Genomic DNA, 18,018 nt, shown 5'->3' with positions numbered 1-18,018 from the left:
ACCGTGTCCCCCCCCGTTCCCCGTGTCCCTCTGTCCCCCCAGTCCCTCTGTCCCCCCGTGTCTCTCTGTCCCCCCGTGTCCCCCAGTCCCGCTGTCCCCACGTGTCCCTTCTGCTCCCCGCGTCCCCTGTCCCCCGTGTTCCCCGTGTCCCTCTATCCCTCCGTGTCCCCCCATGTCCCTCTGTTCCCCCGTGTCCCACCCCGTTCCCCGTGTCCCTCTGTCCCCACGTGTCCCCTCTATCCCCCCGTGTCCCCTGAACCCTCTGTCCCCACGTGCCCCCCGTGTCCCCCCCTGTCCCTCTGTCCCCCCGTGTCCCTCTATCCCCCGCGTCCCCCCCGTCCCGCTGTCCCCCCGCCCGTGTCTCTCTGTCTCCCCGTGTCCCCCCCTGTCCCTCTATTCCCCCGTGTCCCCCCGTGTCCCTCTATCCCCCGGTGTCCCCCCGTGTCCCACTGTCCCCACGTGTCCCTCTGCTCCCCGTGTCCCCTGTCTCCCGTGTCCCTCTATCCCCTCTGTCCCCCCGTGTCCCACTGTCCCCCCGTGTCCCCCGTCCCTCCCAGTCCCGCTGTCCCCACGTGTCCCCTCCCCGGTCCCTCTGTCCCCGCCCTGTCCCGCTGTCCCCGCCCGTCCGGGGCGGTCCCGCCGCTCCTTCCGGCAGCGATGGCGGCGGCGGCACTGCCGGGACTGGTGGGACTGGGATGGACTGGGATGGACTGGGATGGACTGGGGGGGACTGGTGGGACTGGGATGGACTGGGGGGACTGGGGGGACTGGTGGGACTGGTGGGACTGGGGGGGGCTGGGGGGACTGGGATGGACTGGGATGGACTGGGGGGGACTGGGATGGACTGGGGGGGACTGGGGGGACTGGGATGGATTGGATGGACTGGGGGGACTGGGGGGGACTGGTGGGACCGGGGGGACTGGTGGGACCGGGGGGACTGGGGGGACTGGGATGGACTGGTGGGACTGGGATGGACTGGGGGGGACTGGTGGGACTGGGATGGACTGGGATGGACTGGGATGGACTGGTGGGACTGGGATGGACTGGGGGGACTGGGATGGACTGGTGGGACTGGGATGGACTGGGATGGACTGGGGGGACTGGTGGGGACTGGGGGGACTGGGGGGACTGGGATGGACTGGTGGGACTGGGATGGACTGGGATGGACTGGGGGGACTGGTGGGGACTGGGGGGACTGGGGGGACTGGGATGGACTGGGGGGACTGGGATGGACTGGGATGGACTGGGGGGGACTGGGGGGACTGGGATGGACTGGGATGGACTGGGGGGGACTGGGGGGACTGTGTCCGTGTCCCAGCCCCGTGTCCGTGTCACAGCCCCGTGTCCGTGTCACAGCCCCGTGTCCGTGTCCGTGTCCGTGTCCCGTGTCCGTGTCCGTGTCACAGCCCCGTGTCCGTGTCACAGCCCCGTGTCCGTGTCCGTGTCGCAGCCCCGTGTCACAGCCCCGTGTCCGTGTCCGTGTCCCGTGTCCGTGTCCCATGTCCCGTGTCCTGTGTCCGTGTCACAGCCCCGTGTCCGTGTCCCGTGTCCGTGTCCGTGTCCGTGTCCGTGTCCGTGTCCCAGCCCCGTGTCCGTGTCCCAGCCCCGTGTCCGTGTCCGTGTCCCATGTCCCGTGTCCGTGTCCGTGTCCGTGTCACAGCCCCGTGTCCGTGTCCGTGTCCGTGTCCGTGTCACAGCCCCGTGTCCGTGTCCGTGTCCCGTGTCCCCTGTCCGTGTCCGTGTCCCGTGTCCCGTGTCCGTGTCCGTGTCCCGTGTCCGTGTCCGTGTCTGTGTCCGTGTCCGTGTCACAGCCCCGTGTCCGTGTCCGTGTCTGTGTCCGTGTCCGTGTCCCGTGTCCGTGTCACAGCCCCGTGTCCGTGTCCGTGTCCGTGTCCGTGTCCCATGTCCCGTGTCCGTGTCCGTGTCCGTGTCCCATGTCCCGTGTCCCGTGTCACAGCCCCGTGTCCGTGTCACAGCCCCGTGTCCCGTGTCCCGTGTCCGTGTCCCGTGTCCCGTGTCCGTGTCCGTGTCCGTGTCCGTGTCACAGCCCCGTGTCCGTGTCCGTGTCCGTGTCCGTGTCCGTGTCCGTGTCCCATGTCCCGTGTCCGTGTCCCGTGTCCCCGCAGGGTCCCGCTGAGGTCGCAGCGGCCGCTCAGGCGTTGGCGCTGCCCGCGGAGGCGTTCGGCAACGACGTGAGTGGAGCAGGACTGGGAGCACTGGGAATACTGGGAATGGGACTGGGGGCACTGGGAGTACTGGGAATGGGACTGGGAATGGGAATGGGAATGGGAATGGGACTGGGAATGGGACTGGGAGCACTGGGAATACTGGGAATGGGACTGGGACTGGGAATGGGACTGGGAATACTGGGAGTGGGACTGGGAATGGGCACACAGGGAGCACTGGGGACACTGGGTGTGGGGACACTGGGGGGACTGGGAATGGGACTGGGAATGGGACTGGGGGGACTGGGTGTGGGGACACTGGAATGGGGACACTGGGAATGGGGGGACTGGGAATGGGGGGACTGGGAGCACTGAGGGGACTGGGGATACTGGGGACACTGGAATGGGGACACTGGGGGGACTGGGGACACTGGGGGGACTGGGTGTGGGGACACTGGGGGACTGGGGACACTGGGAATGGGGACACTGGGAGCACTGGGGGGGACTGAGGAGACTGGGAATGGGGAAAATGAGAACAGTGGGGACACTGGGAATGGGGACACTGGGGGGACTGGGGACACTGGGGGGACTCTGATTGGGGACACTGGGAATGGGGACACTGGGAATGGGACTGGGGGGACTGGGAATGGGGATAATGGGAATGGGGACGCTGGGGGACTGGTGACACAGCGGGACCGGGAATGGGGACACTGGGAGCACTGGGGGGGACTGAGGGGACTGGGGACACTGGGGGGACAGGGACTGGGAGCACTGGGAGCACTGGGGGGCCTTACTGGGAGGGGTCACAGGTTTGGGGGTCCCTGCCCTGGGTGTCCCTGTCCTCACAGAGGGGTCTCAGATTTGGGGTTCCCACTCTGGGGGTCCCTGTTTTGGGGGGTCACACAGCTGAGGGGTCCCGGCTTTGGGGGGATCCCAATCCTGGGGGGTCCCACTCCTGGGAGGGGGTCCCAGTTTTGGGGGATCCCCCAATCCTGGGGAGTCCCGGTTTGGGGGGCTCCAGTTTTTGGGGGTGTCCCCATTTTGGGGGTGTCCCCATTTTGGGGGTCCCCATTTTGGGGCTCTCAGTCCCACTGGGGGGTTCCCAACCTTGTCCCCTGGGAGGAACAGGACCCCAAAAGCAGAAGGGGAAGGGGGGAACCCCGAGGGGAGGCGAACCCCAAAAGGGGGAGGGGGTCCCCGAGATGTGCCGGGGCCCCCCGAGGGGACGCGTGTCCCCCCAGAGGTGACGCGGCCGTCCCCACTCGTGTCCAGCCCCGCGTGGAGCTGGCCTGGGCCATGAGGGCCCACCAGCACGCCCAGGTCTACTTCAACGTGAGTTTGGGGTTTTGGGGTGCCCCGGGGCTTTTGGGGTGTCCCAGGGCTTTTGGGGTGGGGTTTTGGGGTGCCCTGGGGCTTTTAGGGTGGGGATTTGGGGTGCCCCGTGGGCTTTTGGGGTGTCCCATGGCTTTTGGGGTGGGGATTTGGGGTGCCCCGTGGGCTTTTGGGGTGGGGATTTGGGGTGCCCCGGGGGTTTTGGGGTACCCCGGGGGGTTTTGGGGTGCCCCGTGGGCTTTTGGGGTGTCCCAGATCTTTTGGGGTGGGGTTTTGGGGTGGCCCGTGGGGTTTTGGGGTGTCCCAGGGCTTTTGGGGTGGGTTTTTGGGGTGCTCTGTGGCTTTTGGGGTGGGGTTTTGGGGTGGCCCGTGGTGTTTTGGGGTGTCCCAGGGCTTTTGGGGTGGGGTTTTGGGGTGCCCTGGGGGTTTTGGGGTACCCCGGGGCTTTTGGGGTGGGGTTTGGGTCGTCTTGTGGCTTTTGGGGTGGGGTTTTGGGGTGCCCCGTGGTGTTTTGGGGTGCCCCAGGGCTTTAGGGGTGGGGTTTTGGGGTGCCCCGGGGCTTTTGGGGTGGGGATTTGGGGTACCCCGGGAGGTTTTGGGGTGGGGTTTGGGTTGTCTTGTGGCTTTTGGGGTGGGGTTTTGGGGTGTCCCAGGGCTTTTGGGGTGGGCTTTTGGGGTGCCCCAGGGCTTTTGGGGTACCCCGGGGGGGTTTGGGGTGGGGTTTGGGTCATCTTGTGGCTTTTGCAGAGGGGTTTTGGGGTGGCCCGTGGGGTTTTGGGGTGTCCCATGGCTTTTGGGGTGGGGATTTGGGGTGGCCCGTTGGGTTTTGGGGTACCCCAGGGCTTCTGGTGTGGGGTTTGGGTCGTCTTGTGGCTTTTGGGGTGGGGTTTGGGGTGCCCCGTGGGGTTTTGGGGTGCCCCAGGGCTTTTGGGGTGGGTTTTTGGGGTGCCCCGGGGGTTTTGGGTTGCCCATGGCTTTTAGGGTTTTGGGGTGCCCGTGATTTTTGGGGTGCCTGTGGCTTTAGGGGTGCCCTGTGGCTTTTTGGGTTTTGGGGTTCCCCATGGGGTTTTGAGGTGCCCCATGTGATTTTTGGGGTGTTTTTTTTGGGGTACTCCATGGCTTTTGGGGTTTTGGGGTGCCCGTGATTTTTGGGGTGGTTTTTTTGGGGTACTCCATGGCTTTTCGGGTTTTGGGGTTCCCCGTGGGGTTTTTGGGGTGCTGCTGTTTTTGGGGTGCCCCATCTGCCCCCCCCCCAGCTGATCTGCTCGGTGGACCCCCAATTCCTGCGGCTGACCCCGATGGACGAGCGGATCTACGAGAACTTCCGCGGAACCTTCCGGAACCTGCGCCTCGACCGCCTGGACCCCGAGGAGCTGAAATCCGAACCCGCCAAGGCGGTGGGAAGGGGTTTTGGGGTTCTTTTGGGGTTTTTTTGGGGTTTTTATGGGGTTTGGGGTTTTTATGGGGTGTTTTTGGGGGTCTTGGGGTTTTATTTTAGGGGTTTTATGGGGTTTTTATGGGGTTTTTTGGGGTTTTTTGGGGTTTTTTGGGGGTTTCTTTGGGGTTTTTTGGGGTTTTTTTTGGGGGGTTTTTATGGGGTTTTTATGGGGTTTTGTTTTTTTTTTTGGGTTTTTTTATGGGGTTTTTATGGGGTTTTGGGGTTTTTTGGTTTTTTTTTGGGGGTTTTGGGGGTTTTCTGGGGGGGTTTTCTGGGGTTTTGGGGTTTTAATGGGGTTTTTATGGGGTTTGTGGAGTTTTTAGTGCGGTTTGGGGGATTTTAATGGGACTTGAGGGGTTTTAGTGGGGTTTGTGTGGGTTTTATTGGGATTTGGGGAGGTTTTATTGTGGGGGGTTTTAATGGGGTTTGGATGGGTTTTAGTGGGGTTTGGGGAAGTTTTAGTCGGGTTTGGGGTCATTTCAGTGGATATTGAAGGGTTTTAGTGGGGTTTGGATGGGTTTTAATGGGGTTTGGGGGTGTTTAAATCGGGTTTGGTTGGGTTTTAGTGAGATTTGGGGAGGTTTATTCGGGTTTGGGGGGTTTTAGTGGGGGTTTGGGGGTGTTTTAATAGGGTTTGGATGGGTTTTAGTGGGGCTTGGATGGGTTTTAGTGGGGTTTGGGGAGATTTTAGTCGGGTTTGGGGGGATTTCAGTGGATTTTGAAGGGTTTTAATGGGGTTTGGGTGGGTTTTAGTGGTGTTTGGATGGGTTTTAGTGGTTTTGGGGGTGTTTTAATGGGATTTGGATGGGTTTTAGTGGGGTTTGGATGGGTTTTAGTGGTGTTTGGGGGTGTTTTAATAGGGTTTGGATGGGTTTTAGTGGGGTTTGGATGGGTTTTAGTGGGGTTTGGATGGGTTTTAGTGGGATTTGGGGAAGTTTTAGTCGGGTTTGGATGGGTTTTAATGGGGTTTGGATGGGTTTTAGTGGGGTTTGGGGGTGTTTTAATAGGGTTTGGATGGGTTTTAGTGGTGTTTGGGGGTGTTTAAATCAGGTTTGGATGGGTTTTTGTGGGATTTTGGGGCCCGTTTCGGGGTTTTGGGGTGCTGAGGCTGCTCTGCCCCCCAGAAGTGGCGCCCGTTCTGCCTGGCCTTCGAGGGCCTGGTGGAGGATTTCAATTTCGGGACGCTGCTGCGCCTGGACGCGCGCGGCGCCTACACGGAGGAGAACACCATCCTCGGTGGGTTTGGGGTTCTGGGGGGCCGGGGGGACCCCAAAACCCACGGATCCCCCCAGAGCCCGGCCCTGTCCCCCTCTGCAGCCACCAGGATCCAGTTCTTGGCCATCGAGATCGCCCGGAACAGGGAGGGCTGCAACCAGGAGCTGCACCGGCGGCAGCGGGAGCGCGGGGACACGGGGGCCAGGGAGCCCGAAACCCAATAAACCCTGCAAGGAATTCAATAAATCCTACAGAAACCCAATAAATCCTGCAAGGAATCAAATAAATCCTACAGGAAATTCAATAAATCCTACAGAAACCCAATAAATCCTGCAAGAGAGGCAATAAATCCTACAGAGATCCAATTAATCCTGCAAGAAATTCAATAAATCCTACAGAAATCCAATTAATCCTACAGAGATCCAATAAATCCTGCAAGAAATTAAATAAATCCTGCAAGAAATTCAATAAATCCTACACAGATCCAATAAATCCTACAAGAGAGGCAATAAATCCTACAGAAATCCAATAAATCCTGCAAGAAATTCAATAAATCCTACAGAAACCAAATAAATCCTGCAAGGAATTCAATAAATCCTACAGAAACCAAATAAATCCTGCAAGGAATTCAATAAATCCTACAGAAACCCAATAAATCCTGCAAGGAATTCAATAAATCCTACAGAAACCAAATAAATCCTGCAAGGAATTCAATAAATCCTACAGAAACCCAATAAATCCTACAGAAACCCAATAAATCCTGCAAGAAATTAAATAAATCCTACAGAAACCCAATAAATCCCACAAGAAATTCAATAAATCCTACACAGATCCAATAAATCCTGCAAGAAATTTAATAAATCCTACAGAAACCCAATAAATCCTGCAAGAAATTCAATAAATCCTGCAAGAAATTCAATAAATCCTACAGAAACCCAATAAATCCTGCAAGAAATTAAATAAACCCTACACAGATCCAATAAATCCTGCAAGAAATTCAATAAATCCTACACAGATCCAATAAATCCTGCAAGAAATTAAACAAATCCTACACAGATCAAATAAATCCTGCAAGAAATTCAATAAATCCTACCGAGATCAAATAAATCCTGCAAGAAATTCAATAAATCCTAAAAGATCAATAAATCCTACAGAGATCCAATAAATCCTGCAAGGAATTCAATAAATCCTACAGAGATCCAATAAATCCTGCAAGAGATTCAATAAATCCTAAAAGATCAATAAATCCTACAGAGATCCAATAAATCCTACAAGAGAGGCAATAAATCCACCCAAAGCTCAGCCTAAAACCACCAAAGTTCAGCCTGAAACTGCCAAAACCTGACCCTAAAACCACCCAAAACTCACTCTAAAACCACCCAAAGCTCAGCCTAAAATCACCCAAAACTTGACCCAAAGCTCAGCCTGAAACGACCCAAAACTCACCCTAAAAACACCCCAAAAACAGCCTAAAATTACCCAAAACTCAGCCTAAAACCACCCAAAGCTCAGCCTAAAACCACCCAAAACTTGACCCAAAACCCACCCAAAGCTCAGCCTAAAATCACCCAAAGCTCAGCCTCGGAGCACCCTGGGGTGACCCTGGGGGCACTCAGGGTCACTCGGGGTCACTCAGGGTCACACAGGGTCACTTGGGGTCACTCAGGGGTCACTCAGGGTCACAAAGGGTCACTTGGGGTCACTTGGGTCATTCAGGGGACTCAGCGGTCACTCGGTCATTTGGGGTCACCCAGGGTCACGTAGGGGGTTCAGGGGTCACACAGGGTCACTCAGGGTCATTTGGGGTCACCCAGGGTGCTTGGGGTCACTCAGGAGGCTCAGGGGTCACTCAGGGGTCACTCAGGGGTCACTAAGGGTCACTCAGGGGTCACACAGGGTCACCCAGGGTCATTTGGGGTCACCCAGGGTCACTCAGGGGGTTCAGGGGTCACTCATGGTCACTCGGGGTCACTCGGGGTCACTCGGGGTCACTCGGGGTCACTCAGGGTCACTCGGGGACACGGCCGGGCACCGGGATGAGAAAAACCGATCAGATCAAACCGGGACAGATCGTGGATCCCCCGGATCCCCCAGACCCACGGGATTCCTGCTCCTTCCCAAAATCTGATCCCACCCCCGGATTCCGCGGGATTCCCGCTCCATCCACATCCCAAAATCTGATCCCAGATCCCCCGGACCCACGGGATTCCGGCTCCTTCCCAAAATCTGATCCTGGATCCATGGGATTCCTGCTGCATCCCCATCCCAAAATCTGATCCTGGATCTCCCGGATTCCTGCTCCATCCCAAAATCTGATCCTGCCGCCGGGCCCGCGGGATTCCTGTTCCATCCCCATCCCAAAATCTGATCCTGGATCCCCTGGATCTCCCGGATTCCTGCTTCATCCCAAAACCAGATCCTGCCCCTGGATCCATGAGATTCCCGCTCCCCCCACATCCCAAAATCTGATCCCAGATCCCCGGGATTCCCGCTCCCCCCACATCCCAAACCCTGATCCCGTTCCCGAGGGCTCCTCGAGGCTCCGGCCGGGCAAACATCGGAACCCTCTGGGGGAAAATGGGGAAAAAGGGATGGAAAAAGCTCAAAAAATGGGAAAAAAAGGGTGGAAAACCCCAGAAAGTGGGGAAAAAAGGCTAGAAAAAGCTGGAAAATAGGATGGAAAAAGCCCAGAAAATGGGAAAAAAAGGATGGAAAATGAGAAAAAGGGATGGAAAAAGCCTGAAAATGGGAAAAAAGGATGGAAAAAGCCCGGAAAACGGGAAAAAAGAAATGGGACAGGGAGAGCCACGAGAAGCGCGAGTTGAGGGGTCACGTCACAGCTTCGAGTTCCCAAAAACGAGGGCGAGATGGGAGCGGGAAATTCTGATTTTTGAATGGGGCTGAATAAGGAAAAAAAAAAAAACATTTGGAATTTTACAACGCCTTTTTTTTTTTTTTGTGGTGTTTTTTTTTATTATTATTATTATTTTAAATTTTTTTTTTTTTCCGTCGGTTTTTTTTTTCATTTTTTTATTTTTTTTGCGTCGTTTTGAGATTTCGCTTCTCTCTACAGCTCCTCTCACTAAATAGATCTCTGCACTTTCACACAGCCACCCCCTCGCCCAGTAAAGCTTTAGGCCACGCTTTCCTCACTCGCATTCACAACCCTCACACCAGCTGCACCAAGACTCTGTAAAAATTTCAATCACACTTTGTTTTTTTTGTCCTTTTGTCGTTTTTTTTATATCTTTTTTTTTTTTTTGGTGTGTATTTTTTTATGATTTTTTTTGTCTTTTTTTTTTTTTTTTAATTTTTTTTTTTTAATCATCTCGTTTTTCTGAAACTCAATATAAACCTTGCTCCAAAATGTTATGAAAAAATGTACATGTTTTTTTTTTTCTTTTTTTTTGTTGGTTTTTTGTTTGTTTGTTTGTTTTTTTCTTTTATACAAGGCAGGTTTTTCCGCGGCCGAGCCGCCGCCGGTTCCACGTTCCGGGCGGGGAAGGAAAAAAGAGAAGACACAGACACCTTGGAATTCCTGCAGCTGGATTCTGCCCTTCCCACGGGAAAACACCTGCCCAGGTGAGCTGCCCCTGCTGCTCCTGCTCCCGGGAATTCGGGATTCGGGATTTGGGATTGGGGATCTGCGGCTGTCAGCTCATCATGTCGTTGCTGTTGACGCCGTAGCTCGAGTTCTTCATGGAGTCGTTGACTTCCCTCCGGAACGCCGACAGGTTCTGGGTGAACCTGTGGAGATGGGACAGGAGGTTCCGTCATTCCAGGGTTTTATCATTCCGTCATTCCAGGGTTTTATCATTCCGTCATTCCAGGATTTTATCATTTCGTCATTCCAGGGTTTTATCATTTTGTCATAGTCCAGCATTCCATCCTTGCACCATTCTGTCATTCCGGGATTTTGTCATTCCACCATTCCATCATTCCGTGATTCCACCATTCCATCATTCCAGCACTCCACCATTCCAATATTCCATCATTCCACCATTCCAATATTTTATCATTCCAGCATTCCACCATTCCATCATTCCGTGATTCCAGCATTCCACCATTCCACCATTCCAATATTCCATCATTCCGTCATTCCAGCATTCCACCATTCCAATATTTTATCATTCCATCCTTCCATCATTCCAATATTTTATCAATCATTCCATCACATTCCACCATTCCATCATTCCAGCACTCCATCATTCCAATATTTTATCATTCCATCATCCCACCATTCCAATATTCCACCATTCCGTCATTCCACCATTCCAATATTTTATCATTCCATCCTTCCACCATTCCAATATTTTATCATTCCATCACATTCCACCATTCCATCATTCCAGCACTCCACCATTCCAATATTTTATCATTCCATCATCCCACCATTCCAATATTCCACCATTCCATCATTCCATCATTCCAATATTTTATCATTCCATCATTCCACCATTCCAATATTTTATCATTCCATCACATTCCACCATTCCATCCTTCCACTATTCCATCATTCCACTGTTCCAATATTTCATCATTCCATCATTTCACCATTCTATCATTCCAATATTTTATCATTCCATCATTCCATTCTTCCACCATTCCATGATTCCATCATTCCATGACTCCACCACACTCCACCATTCCACTATTCTATCATTCCATCATTCCATGATTACATCACATTCCATCATCCCACCATTCCATCATTCCAATATTTTATCATTCCATCATTCCGTGATTCCATCATTCCGTGATTCCAGCATTCCATCACATTCCACCAATCCATCATTCCATCACATTCCACCATTCCATCATTCCATCACATTCCACCATTCCATCACATTCTATCATTCCAGCATTCCATCATTCCACCACTCCACCATTCCATTATTCCATCATTCCACCATTTCATCATTCCACCATTCCACGATTCCATGATCCCAGCATTCCACCACATTCCACCATTCAATCATTCCATGATTCCACCATTCCACAACTCCAGCATTCCATGATTCCACCATTCCACCGTTCCATGATTCCACAACTCCACTATCCCCATGATACCACCATCCCATGATTCCACCATTCCATGACTCCACCTTTCCGCAGTTCCACCATTCCATGGTTCCACCATCCCATGATTCCACCATTCCACCATCCCATGGTTCCACAACTCCACCATTCCACGACTCCACCATCCCAGATTCCAGCATTCCATGACTCCGCCATTCCATGACTCCGCCATTCCACGGTTCCACCATTCCACGGTTCCACCATCCCATGGCTCCACCACTCCCCCGCTCCCCCATCCCTCGGAATTCCCGGCTGGGAGCGGTTCCTCCCAGAACCCGGCGCTGTCCCCACGCCCAGGATGGGACCCACCCCTGCCCTGAAGGGATCTGATCCCACTGGAACGGGGATTTCGGGAAGGAATTCTGCAATTCCTTCTGGAACCATGACGGAACCTTTCCATGGGAAGTTTCGAACTGGAATGGGACATTGGGAAGGAATTCCCAGAGGAAAACCTGTGGCTGCCCCTCGATCCCTGGAAGTGTCCCAGGCCAGGCTGGAGCCCTGTGGGTATTTACGATCCCTCCCAACCCAAACCATTCCAAACGGGAAGGAACCTTTCCATGGGAAGTTCCAAACTGGAATGAGATATTGGGAAGGAATTCCTGGCTGGGAGGGCAAGGATGGAATTCCCAAAGGAAGATCTGTGGCCACCCCATCCCTGGAAGTGTCCCAGGCCAGGCTGGAGCCCCCTGGGACAGTGGGATGAGTCCCAAGCCGTGGAAATTCCAACTCCCTCCCAACCCAAACCATTCCAACCATGAAGGAATCTTTCCATGGGAAGTTTCAAACTGGAATGGGACGTTGGGAAGGAATTCCCAGAGGAAAATCTGTGTCTGTCCCATCCCTGAAGTGTCCCAGGCACCGTGAGATGGTGCAAGGTGTGGTGGGAACACCCGTGGGTATTTAGGATCCCTCCCAACCCCAACTATTCCAACCACGGCTTCATTCCAACCATGAAGCCAGGAAGGAACCTTTCCATGGGAAGTTTCTAACTGGAATGGGACATTGGGAAGGATTTCCCAGAGGAAAATCTGTGGCTGCTCCATTCCTGGAAGTGTCCCAGGCCAGGCTGGATTCCGGTGGGACGGTGGTGGGAACACCCGTGGGTATTTGGGATCCTTTCCAGGCAAGGCCCGGCCCTGAGCCATTCCCATCCCGCGGGAGCGCCATTCCTGGTGCCGTTCCCGCTGTCCTGGTGCCATTCCTGCTGTCCTGGTGCCATTCCTGCTGTCCCTGCTCTCCCATCTCTGCTGTCCCCACTGTCCCGGTGCCGTTCCCACTCTCCTGTTCCTGCTGTCCCGGAGCTATTCCCGGCTCTCCCATCCCCGCTGTTCTGGTGCCATTCCCGGCACTATTCCCGCTGTCCCAGATCCACTGTCCCCTTTGTCCCGGTGCCATCCCTGCTGTCCCATCCCCTCTGTCCCGGTGCCATCCCCGCTGTCCCATCCCCGCTGTCCCGGTGCTGTCCCCGCTGTCCCCACTGTCCCGTCCCCGCTGTCCCAGTGCCATCCCCACGTCCCAGTGCCATCCCTGCTGTCCTGGTGCTGTTCCCGGCTCTCCCATCCCCGCTGTTCTGGTGCCATTCCCGGCACTATTCCCGCTGTCCCGTTCCCGCTGTCCCGGTGCTGTCCCCACTGTCCCAGTGCCATCCCCGCTGTCCCATCCCCGCTGTCCCGGTGCTGTCCCCACTGTCCCAGTGCCATCCCCACTGTCCCAGTGCCATCCCCGCTGTCCCGGTGCCATCCCCACTGTCCCAGTCCCATCCCCACTGTCCCAGTGCCATCCCCACTGTCCCAGTCCCATCCCCACTGTCCCAGTGCCATCCCCACTGTCCCAGTCCCATCCCCGCTGTCCCATCCCCGCTGTCCCGGTGCCATCCCCACTGTCCCAGTGCCATCCCTGCTGTCCCGGTGCCATCCCCACTGTCCCAGTGCCATCCCCGCTGTCCCAGTGCCATCCCCACTGTCCCAGTCCCATCCCCGCTGTCCCAGTGCCATCCCCGCTGTCCCAGTGCCATCCCCGCTGTCCCGGTGCCGTTCCCGGCTCTCCCGTTCCCACTGTCACATTCCCGCTGTCCCGGCTGTCCCATCCCCGCTGTCCCGGTGCCATCCCCGCTGTCCCGTCCCCTCTGTCCCAGTGCCATCCCCGCTGTCCCAGTGCTGTCCCCACTGTCCCGGTGCCATCCCCGCTCTCCCATCCCCGCTGTCCCGGTGCCGTCCCCGCTGTCCCAGTGCCATCCCCGCTGTCCCGGTGCCATCCCCACTGTCCCAGTCCCATCCCCACTGTCCCAGTGCCATCCCCACTGTCCCAGTCCCATCCCCACTGTCCCAGTGCCATCCCCACTGTCCCAGTCCCATCCCCGCTCTCCCATCCCCGCTGTCCCGGTGCCATCCCCGCTGTCCCAGTGCCATCCCCTCTGTCCCGGTGCCATCCCCGCTGTCCCATCCCCACTGTCCCGGTGCTGTCCCCACTGTCCCAGTGCCATCCCCGCTGTCCCAGTGCCATCCCCGCTGTCCCAGTGACGTCTCCGCTGTGCCATCCCCGCTGTCCCAGCTCTCCCATTCCCGCTGTCCCATCCCTGCTGTCCCAGTGCCATCCCCGCTGTCCCGGTGCCGTTCCCGGCTCTCCTGTCCCCGCTGTCCCGGTGCCGTCCCCGCTCTCCCATCCCCGCTGTCCCGGTGCCATCCCCGCTGTCCCAGTGCCATCCCCGCTCTCCCGTTCCCGCTGTCCCGTTCCCGTTCCCGGCTCTCCCATCCCCGCTGTCCCGGTGCCATCCCCGCTCTCCCATCCCCGCTGTCCCGGCTCTCCCGTCCCCGCTCTCCCGTCCCCGTTCCCGGCTCTCCCGTCCCCGCTCTCCCGTTCCCGCTGTCCCGTTCCCGTTCCCGGCTCTCCCGTCCCCGCCGTGCCGTGCCGGTGGCGCTGACCTGTCGCGGTTCTTGGTGAGCAGGTTGCGCTCGATGCCCTCCATGAGGTTCTCGAAGCAGAGGTGCATGGCCTGCTGCTTCTCCGGGGGCTGGCTGTTGACAATGCTGTTCCGCAGGTCCGAGAAGTACTGCGGGGACAGACGGCCGTGCCTCAGTTTCACCGGATCGGAACCGGGAGCTGGGAGCACACCCGTTCCCCCCGGATCGGGAACCGGGAGCTGGGAGCACACCCACTCCTGCCGGATCGGCCCGTTCCCCCCGGATCGGGAGCCGGGAGCGCGCCCACCCACCCCAGGGTGCTGGAGTGAGGTGGGAGCGTCCCCGTGTGTGAGGGATCGGCCCGGCTATGGACTGTTCCAAAATTGGGACCGTTCCAAAATTGGGACTGTTCCAAAATTGGGACCGTTCCAAAATTGGGATCATTCCAAAACTGGGATCATCCTGGCCAAGGGATTGTCCTGGCCACGGTATAGCCTGGCCATGGGACCATTCAAAATTGGGATAATTCCAAAATTGGGACCATTCCAAGGTTGGATCATTCCAAAATTGGATCATTCCAAAACTGAGATCATTCCAAAATTGGATCGTTCCAAAACTGGGATAATTCCAAAATTGGATCGTTCCAAAACTGAGATCATTCCAAAATTGGATCGTTCCAAAACTGGGATAATTCCAAAATTGGGATCATTCCAAAATTGGATCGTTCCAAAACTGAGATCATTCCAAATTTGGATCGTTCCAAAACTGGGATCATTCCAAAATTGGATCGTTCCAAAACTGGGATCATTCCAAAACTGGGATCATTCCAAAATTGGGATCATTCCAAAATTGGATCATTCCAAAACTGAGATCATTCCAAATTTGGATCGTTCCAAAACTGGGATCATTCCAAAATTGGATCGTTCCAAAACTGGGATCATTCCAAAATTGGGATAATTCCAAAACTGGGACCATTCCAAAACTGGGACCATTCCAAAACTGGGATAATTCCAAAACTGGGATCATTCCAAAATTGGGATCATTCCAAAATTGGGGTAATTCCAAAACTGGGATCATTCCAAAACTGGGACCATTCCAAAACTGGGACCATTCCAAGGATCATCCTGGGCTTGGGATAATTCTAAAATTGGGATAATTCCAAGGATCACCCTGGCCACGGGACCATTCCAGGGATCACCCTGGCCACGGGACCATTCCCAGGCTTTTCTGGGAACGCTCTCCGCCCCGGGTGGTGTTTTCCAGCCGGGATGGCTCCGTTACCTTCTCGTTGAGCAGGATGAGGCCGAGCAGGGGCCGGGACATGGACCACTGGTTCCGGCAGTCCTCGAAGATGATGATGTTCAGCACCGTGGAGAGCATCTGCCACGGCCAAACAAGGGTTAACGGCAGGCCCTCCGACCCACCCCGTCGATCCCATCCCAAATCCCACCCCATGGATCCCATGGATCCCATCCCAAATCCCACCTCATGGATCTCACCCCATGGATCCCACCCCCCCAGAGATCCCATCCCAAATCCCACCCCATGGATCCAAATCCCAAATCCCATCTCATCCCATCCCAATTCCATGGATCCCATCCCATGGATCCCATCCCATCCCAGGGATCCCATCCCATCCCAGGGATCCCATCCCAATCCCATGGATCCCACCCCATGGATACCATCGATCCCATCCCATGGATCCCATACCAATCCCGTGGGTCCCATCCCATAGATCCCCCACCCCATGGATCCCGTCCCAATCCCACCCCATGGGTCCCATCCCATTGATCCCATGGGTCCCATCCCATTGATCCCATGGATCCCATCCCATGGATCCCCCACCCCATGGATCCCATGCATTTTTTGCCCTCTCAGGTGTATTTTTCCCTCCCCTGGTTTTTTTTGGTGTCTCCCAGGTGTATTTTTTGCCCTCCCAAGTATATTTTTGGAGCCCCCCAGGTATATTTTTCCCCTCCCGAGGTATATTTTCCCCTCCCCAGGTGTATTTTCCCCTTCCCAGGTATATTTTCCCCTCCCAGGTGTACTTTTTGCCCTCCCAGGTGTATTTTTTCCCTCCCCAGGTATATTTTCCCCTCTCAGGTATATTTTTTCCCTCCCTAGGTGTATTTTTGGTGTCTCTCAGGTGTATTTTTGGAGTCCCCAGGTATATTTTTCCCCTCCCCAGGTGTATTTTTCCCCTCACAGGTGTATTTTTCCCCTCCCCAGGTGCATTTTTTGCCCTCTCAGGCGTATTTTCCCCTCTCAGGTGTACTTTTTGTCCCCCCAGGTGCATTTTTCCCTCCCCAGGTATATTTTTTCCCCTCCCCAAGTATATTTTTCCCCATCCCAGGTATATTTTTCCCCTCTCAGGTATATTTTTCCCTCCCCAGGTGTATTTTCCCCTTCCCCAGGTCTCTTTTCCCCTCCCCAGGTGTATTTTTGGTGTCTCTCAGGTATATTTTTGCCCTCCCAGGTGTATTTTTCCCCTCACAGGTGTATTTTTCCCCTCCCCAGGTGCATTTTTTGCCCTCTCAGGCGTATTTTCCCCTCCCAGGTGTATTTTTTGCCCTCCCAGGTATATTTTTGCCCTCCCAGGTATATTTTTGGATCCCCAGGTGTACATTTTCCCCTCCCAGGTGTATTTTTTCCCCTCCCAGGTATATTTTTTACCCTCCCAGGTGTATTTTTTCCCCTCCCAGGTATATTTTTGGATCCCCAGGTGTATTTTTCCCCTCCCAGGTGCATCCCACCCCGGGGCTGACCTGCTGCACCATCTCGGGGTGCTGCTGCATGATGTGCAGGAAGCGGTCGCTCTCCTGCGCCAGCGCCGTCGATCTCTTCTTGGAGCTGCGCGAGAGCTGCTTGAACAGGTACGTGACGATGTGGTCCAGGCAGGAGCAGCAGCCCGTGCACACCATCGTGTCTGGGGCAAAAACGGGGAAAATCAGAGTTTTGGGGAGAAAAGTGGGGAAAATGGGAAAAAAATGGGAGATTCAGGGACAAAAAGTGGAGAAAATGGGAGATAAATGAGAGTTTTGGGGGGAAAAACGTGGGGAAAATGGGAGATAAATGAGAGTTTCGGGGGGAAAAAGTGGAGAAAATGGGAGATAAATGAGAGTTTCGTGGGGAAAAAGTGGAGAAAATGGGAGATAAATTAGAGTTTCAGGGGGAAAATGTGGGGAAAAATTGGGGAAATAAAAAGAAAGTTTCAGGGGGAAAACAGGGAAAAAGGGGAAAATAATGGGGGGAATTGGGGGGAAAAATGGGGAAAATTTGGGGACATAATGGGGGGAAATGGGGAAAAATTGGGAAAATAATGGGGGAATGGGGAAAAAGGGGAAAATAATCGGGGAAATGGGGAGAAACAGGAAAATGGGAAAAATGGGAGATAAATGAGAGTTTCGGGGGCAAAAAGTGGGGAAAATGGGAAAAAATGGGAGATTCAGGGGGAAAAAGTGGAGAAAATGGGAGATAAATGACAGTTTCGGGGGGAAAAAGTGGAGAAAATGGGAGATAAATGAGAGTTTCGGGGGGAAAAAGTGGGGGAAATGGGGGATAAACGAGAGTTTCGGAGGGAAAAAGTGGGGGAAATGGGAGATAAATGAGAGTTTTGGGGGCAAAAAGTGGGGAAAATGGGAAAAAATGGGAGATTCAGGGGGAAAAAGTGGAGAAAATGGGAGATAAATGAGAGTTTCGGGGGGAAAAAGTGGGGAAAATGGGAGATAAATGAGAGTTTCGAGGGGAAAAAGTGGAGAAAATGGGGAAAAATGGGGGAAATAATGGGGGAATTGGGGGGAAAAATGGGGAAAATTTGGGGACATAATGGGGGGAAATGGGGAAAAATTGGGAAAATAATGGGGGAATGGGGAAAAAGGGGAAAATA

At 54.8% G+C, this 18,018-nt stretch overlaps 2 protein-coding genes across 3 annotated transcripts in view; one reads left to right on the top strand and one right to left on the bottom strand.

Moving 5' to 3' along the window:
- Window positions 1-583: 583 nt before the first annotated feature.
- On the top strand, window positions 584-7,134 carry PBDC1 (polysaccharide biosynthesis domain containing 1). 2 transcript variants are annotated; one of them, XM_072917614.1, is made up of 7 exons: window positions 584-684; window positions 2,127-2,192; window positions 3,438-3,497; window positions 4,754-4,894; window positions 6,060-6,171; window positions 6,253-6,404; window positions 6,446-7,134. In XM_072917614.1, exons 1-6 carry the CDS (start codon window positions 658-660, stop codon window positions 6,372-6,374), a joined length of 528 nt encoding a protein of 175 aa, XP_072773715.1. In that variant the 5' UTR covers window positions 584-657; the 3' UTR covers window positions 6,375-6,404; window positions 6,446-7,134. The 2 variants fall into 2 exon arrangements, with proteins under 2 accessions (XP_072773715.1, XP_072773714.1); XM_072917613.1 differs by lacking the exon at window positions 6,446-7,134 and having other exon boundaries at window positions 6,253-6,437.
- Window positions 7,135-9,094: 1,960 nt separating this feature from the next.
- XPO7 (exportin 7) overlaps window positions 9,095-18,018 on the bottom strand; it is a 67,560-nt gene continuing 58,636 nt past the window's right edge. The window contains exons 25-28 of the mRNA XM_041720486.2: window positions 16,898-17,058; window positions 15,414-15,512; window positions 14,154-14,281; window positions 9,095-9,897 (exon numbers count right to left, since the gene is read on the bottom strand). Coding sequence (XP_041576420.1) covers window positions 9,804-9,897; window positions 14,154-14,281; window positions 15,414-15,512; window positions 16,898-17,058 — 482 coding nt within the window. The 3' untranslated portion in view covers window positions 9,095-9,803. The remainder of the gene's footprint in view (window positions 9,898-14,153; window positions 14,282-15,413; window positions 15,513-16,897; window positions 17,059-18,018) is intronic.

This window comes from Taeniopygia guttata, chromosome 22 (assembly GCF_048771995.1).
Source record: "Taeniopygia guttata chromosome 22, bTaeGut7.mat, whole genome shotgun sequence".
NCBI classification, from domain to species: domain Eukaryota; kingdom Metazoa; phylum Chordata; class Aves; order Passeriformes; family Estrildidae; genus Taeniopygia; species Taeniopygia guttata.
Note: the sequence above shows the minus strand (reverse complement) of the source record. Positions and strands in the feature narration are given on the sequence as shown.